This window comes from Peromyscus leucopus, chromosome 15 (genome assembly GCF_004664715.2).
Source record: "Peromyscus leucopus breed LL Stock chromosome 15, UCI_PerLeu_2.1, whole genome shotgun sequence".
NCBI lineage: Eukaryota > Metazoa > Chordata > Mammalia > Rodentia > Cricetidae > Peromyscus > Peromyscus leucopus.
The window spans coordinates 56,046,808-56,052,807 of record NC_051076.1 but is presented as its reverse complement, the minus strand read 5'-3'; the positions used below and the strand labels follow the sequence as shown (position 1 = coordinate 56,052,807).

At 42.8% G+C, this 6,000-nt stretch overlaps 1 protein-coding gene across 4 annotated transcripts in view; it reads right to left on the bottom strand.

The window, feature by feature from the left end:
- Nucleotides 1-480: 480 nt before the first annotated feature.
- Mdm4 (MDM4 regulator of p53) overlaps nucleotides 481-6,000 on the bottom strand; it is a 37,953-nt gene continuing 32,433 nt past the window's right edge. For all 4 annotated transcript variants that reach the window (XM_028876562.2, XM_028876563.2, XM_028876564.2 and 1 more), the window contains exon 11: nucleotides 481-5,712. In XM_028876562.2, the coding sequence (XP_028732395.1) occupies nucleotides 5,143-5,712 (570 nt within the window). In that variant the 3' untranslated portion in view covers nucleotides 481-5,142. The remainder of the gene's footprint in view (nucleotides 5,713-6,000) is intronic.

Here is a 6,000-nt window from a genome sequence, read left to right as displayed (position 1 = left end):
ACAATAAAGGGGGAGAGGGATATGACTACACACATCCAAGTACTTGCTTTTTAAAAATACCAAACGCCTTTGGGTAACAACTGAAATGCTCAGCTTGGCCCTCACGGTCACAACACAAGGCTGATCCTCAGTAGCACATTGCCCAACTCTAAGACCACTGAAGGGACTGTCCTGGCAGCACGGCTTGCCCTTTTAGCTTATCTGACTTCTCCACCTGAAGAAATGGGGAGTTCTCTGGCCGTGGTGCACTCCTAAAAGGGACCCGAGGGTCTATGCAAACACAGACAAGCAGGGAAAGCAGCACCGTGGGTGTGAGATAGGTTTCTGTAACACGGGTCGTTCAAAAGGCTACTGCGCGCATGGCTGAGCACTCAGAAGGCAGAGACAGGCACATCTCTGTGAGTTTAAGGACAGCCTGGTCTACAGAGCAAGTTCTAGGTCAACCAAGGGCTACACAACGAGACCCCGTCTCTTTAAAAAAAAAAAAAAAAAAAAAAAAAAAGCTACTGAGGGAAGATAGAAATAATTTATAGTAAGTTTCTTTACCAATAATGGCATGACTTGGGATTGCACATTTATTACATCAAAAGATCTCAAAATGCCTAGAAGACATTCTCCCACAGGAGGGAGAGCTGGCAGCTCCCCTAAAGGAAGCACATAACTGCAGACAACCAAGTGCTGTCGACAGGAAGAACATCTCCAAACAGACAGGAAACTATCCCAAGCTAGGGCTAGGGAGTCACTTTAACCATGGGTCTCAGATACTCAGTTCCAGTTCAGCCTAAGAGGGCTCACTAGTTCCTCCTCTCATAAGCTTTACTGCAACTGTCTACTCATAAGTCTAAGGAATCTGGTGATATAACATCACCATTCCCTATGGCAGTGCAAATTTCCACCCATCTGTAAACATTGTACACTTTACTTTTGGCACAGAGGACAGCTTCCGGGTTTATCTTTTTAGTGCAGATTCTAAACAGCTAATTCTTTATCTAAAGATTTTTTAGCAAAGGGTAGCATCAATCTAGATATTATACATATACATGAATAGTTGCAGGCATCAGAAAATAGTCTTTAGGCTTCAGCAACAATTTAGGCTAAAAGGAAAAACAACGGTCACAGTATCTAAAGCCACGTTAGGTAAGTTCACAGAACATCACGGGAATAGAACCAACCAAACAAAAACACTGCCAGACAGCTAGGCCGAAAAGTGTCTGCCTGTCTAACAAGAACCAAACGGGTAACATTAGGGACTGGGAACATTCACCAATTTCACAATCGTGACTTTTCAAGGGAACCATTACATTGAACTGACATACAAATGTTACAAGCAATCCTGGCTTTCAGAATAAATTCTTCCAAACCATACAGAGTATCACATCTAAATATACATAAATAATGAATATATATATATATATACATATATATATATATATATCACACAATCATAAATGCTTGGCAGTAAAACGTGCTATTACACAATTCTGTGGCAGTTAGGAGGCTGGACTGGCTGCTCTGATCCCCCAGTAGCAGCCCTCACTGGGAAATCTAGGGCATCCTAGAGGGGCCGGGGAGGCAGTACCGCCTGTGTGAAAGCGTGGTCTCAACTTCTAGTCTGACAAAGTAGTAAATACAGAAGCATACCAACAACCACGGAGTCCTGGGTAAGGAATATAGTCACAGTGAGGAGACTGTTCTAACCTATCATCTCTGCTCTGCACTTCCTGTCAAAAATAGCATCATCACAAATACTAATTTAAATGACAACCCAAGTAAGAAATTTAGCCAGCACATGCCTATAACCCCAGCACTCCAGAGGCAAAAGCAGGAAGATCACTGCAAGGTTGGGGCCAGCCTGAGATATAGGGTGAGGCCCGGGCCAGTCATAGCTCAACAGCAAGACCCTGCCCCAAAAGAGGAGCATCAGAATGGAGTAAAGTGACTTCCTTTAACACATTCTATTTTGAATACAGTGCTTAGAATTGAAAATCTTAAAGACCCAATTCCACTCAGGAGGTCAAAGTCCTGCCTAGGAAATGACTGGAGTCCAGGGTTGGATACATCATAGCCTGTTCTGAAGCAGGGGTTGTGACTGATGACATCTGTGTTCACCTTTACGCTCCTGTTACTGTCACCACCATGGAGATGTGGATAAAGATGTCTGTTATTATCAGTCTCTCAAAGAGCCTGCACATCAAGGCAAACAGGAGTTATAGGATTGTTAATACTGGCAGAAGCTCTGGACTATCAAGGACTTGGCCACCAAGGAAAGGAAAATCCTACTAAGTTTGCTACACCTAGTGAAATTATCAACTGGGAAGAATGTCAGGATCCAGCTAGGAAAGCGCTCCTTTGCAAACTGGTGGTTTGAATGAGAATGGCCTCCACAGGCTGTTTGGTTTTCAGTCCCCAGTTGGAGGAACTATTTGGGAAGGCCTTGTTGGGAGAGGTGTGCCACAGGCGAAGGCTTTGAGGTTTCACAAGTCCGTGCCATTCTCGGGGTTCTCCTCTGCCTCCTACTTGTAGATGAAGCTGTGAAGCTCTCAGATGCTGCTGCCATCATGAACTAACCCTCTGAAACCATAAACCCAGTAAATGCTTTCTTCTATGCTTTGCCTCGGAGTGTTCTATCACAGCGACTCAAGAGCAGCCAAGACACCAGTTGGTACCAGGAAATGGGCCACTGCTGTGAAAGACCTGACCGCGTGGCTTTTTGGAGGAATGTGCAAGACTGGGACTTTGGACTAAGAAAATGGTTAAAGCCTGGAAGACAGTAGTGTCAAAAGCTATGTGGTCTGTGGAAGCCGAGATCAAGAGGCTTCAGCAGATAACAATTATTAGCAGCTGGGATAGACTATTCTTGGGATGTTTTGGCAAAGAATGTGGCTGCCTTCTTCTGCCCTTGTCCTAAGAATCTGTCTAAGCTTAAAGTGAAAAGTAACAGACTAATTTCTTTGACAGAGACTTCCAAATAGCCGAATTAAGTTAAGCTTCCAAACTGTGAAGGGAAAAGGCCCAAGGAAGTTTCAGCTCCTAAAATGCAACAACCAAGTACAATTGCTGCAAGTGTGAGTCAAGGCGGCCAGGCTCCTTCTAAGCAGGCAGCAGAACCTGGCAGTGTCCTCTGCTTTAGACTCCTGGGTACATGAGTAGGGGCTGTGGAACCTTCCTCCACAGTTCAGACCACTGAGGCCACCCAGGGAGGAGCCCGACAATGTAGATTATCTGCCAAGGAGAGCTGCACACAAGAAAGGGAAGCAGAGATGGTACGTTGCAGTCAGCAAAGCAAGAAGGGTGGTGGCTTTCTCTATGCTCTTTGACACCAGACACAAAGGTGCGGGATTTGGAATTTGCTCTGCTGGGTTTCAGTCTTGCTTTGGTCCATAATTCCTCACTATTCCAGGAATACAACTCTTCAGAACAGTGATGTATATTCTGGGTCATTGTGTATTATACGAATATAATTTGCTTTTGATTGTGGTTTCACAAGACTCTGACTTGACTTTTAAATTATGTCAAAACTAAAAGACTATGAGGATTTTTCAAGTTGGGCTAAATGCATTTTGCATTATAAGATGGCCAAAGCCTATGGAGGCTAGGGAGTGGAATGTGGCAGTTTACATGAGAATGGCCACCATAGGCCATTGAATACTTGGCCCCCAGTTAGTGGAACTATTTGGGAAGAATTACAAGGTGTAGCCTTGTTGGAGGAAGTATGGCACTGTGGGGCAAGTTTTGGGGTTTCCCGGGGTTCTTTGCCTACTTGCAGATCAAGATGTGAACTCAGCTGTTCTGCCATCATGGACTCTAACCCTCTCAAAAGGCAAGCCCAATTAAATGCTTTTTTATATTTTGCTTTGGTCATGGTTTTTGTCACAGCAGCTAAAGAGTAACTACAACAACTAACCCAATGGGCATTTGGTGGGGTCAGGTCTACTAGTAGAGCAGGGAGGCAGACAGGAACTTAAAGTCAATGCAAGAATGTACACATGCTAACATATCTCCCTTTAGTAGTAATTACAGAAGCCCCAATGGTCCTGGTCCAGCAGGGCCATCATGGGATTAGATACCATGTATCTTCCCATTTCTAAAAGCAGGAGCCATAGGAAAGGCTGAGACAGCTAGATGCCCCCCAAGTTCAACAGTTCTAGAGACTTGATCTTTAAAATGATTTACTTATATTGCTGGGGAAACACCAAGACATAGACAGGCTCAGCAGACATAGATAAGTATAAGGGCTTCAGTCTGAAGAACTTTCAGTTTGTATACTGGTATTATACTAAATTGATGTGGTCTAAAAGGACTAAGCAGAATTAAAGATCAATTTGTTTCCCTCCCTTTTCACAGATGCTACACTCTCTCTTCTCTCCACTTGTTCAAACCCTACCATAGGCCATTGCCTCAGAGTGTGAACAACTCTAGAGGCCGAGTACAAAAATATCTGGCCAGCTTCCAGGAGACAAACACAAAGTGCTGACTACAAAATCTGTACCTTCTCTTTGAGAAGGCTGTGCAGAGATGTACACTCCTGTTATTCATTTGATCTAAAGCTGAGAGATTTCAGCTGGGCATAGTAGGACAGCCTGTAAGCATAGCACGTAGATAGAAACGAAGGGGGAATCAGGAGCTGAAGGTCGTCCTTGGCTATACAATGAGTAACTAATCAATTTGTTTCTTCAGTGTTGGCCCTAGTATTTTTCTAATAATTACCTTAGATTTTGATGCCCCAAGAACATTAAATAACAGCAGGGTAGAGAAACAAGTCAACTAATGTTATGCTCTTGCAATAATTTGCCAAGTGAATAAAAAAATGCATTGTTATGTTTCTATTGATATTATTCCCTCTCAGATTTGAGATTTAGGAGAACACAGTGATGTACCTATCTTGTCATGTTAATGAAACCCTCAAACTGACCTTCTGAAATTCCATATATTATGCTATGTTTATATTTATATTGTTTATATAAACAAACACATACAATGGGTCACACTCATAAAAAATGCTCAATACTGATGCTTTGAAAAACAAGGTCTCACTATATGGCTCAGACTGGCATCAAAATTGGCGATCTTCTGCTCCTACCTCTAAGAATACTGATTTTTAAGCAATGACCTGGTCCTAGTATTTCTCTGCAAATGATTCAGCTATGCTATAAACACTTTAATAACCAATTGAATCTCTTTCTTACAAGCAGGACATAGAGCCCCAGCCTTCTTTAGTCTTCTGGCACAGGGGAAACAAGTCGTCAGATGGCCTGTCCGCCCATGAATAATGTTCCCATCCCGAGGCCTTTTTTCACATAAGCTGCACGGCTTCAAGATATTTTGACAATCTTCCATAGTCTCTGTATCCGTTTTCTGCTCGGAAAGGATATCTGCTTGCTCTCTCGTGCTTGAGACGGTCTCTTGGCTTTCAGAACTATGAGCCAAATCCAAAAATTCCACTGAGTTACAAGGGGCAAACTTGGTATTTTCTTCCTTTAAATATACATCTTTAGGCCTAACAACTGGAGCTGAAATGGTTCTCCGACAATCGGGGACATCAATTCCTTCGTTCTCTTTCTTTTCAGGTATGGCAGTAATATTAGATGTGGAGAGAGAATGAGTTAACTTAGAACAATCTGAATACCAATCCTTCCGCAAGGCCCAGCAACGAAAACAGTACCTCTTGCTTGGAGAATTAAACTTCTTGCACTCCGTACACTGCCACTCATCCTACAAGAGGTTAAGTGAAGCCAATCAAAACATTAATAAAAAAGATGCTAAGAAAATGGGTTCACTGACCCCCTCCCACTAACACCAAAACAAACAGGAAGATAGGCCAAATTCCAATTCTCATTTCACTATTTCTTTAGACATCCCATATCAGTGATCCAACCTGAGACCTGAACAAATTCTATACTCACAGGAAAGAGGATCTTTCCAAGGTTTGGGTTTTTTTGTTTGTTTGTTTGTTTGTTTTTCGGTTTTTTCGAGACAGGGTTTCTCTATGTCATTTTGGTG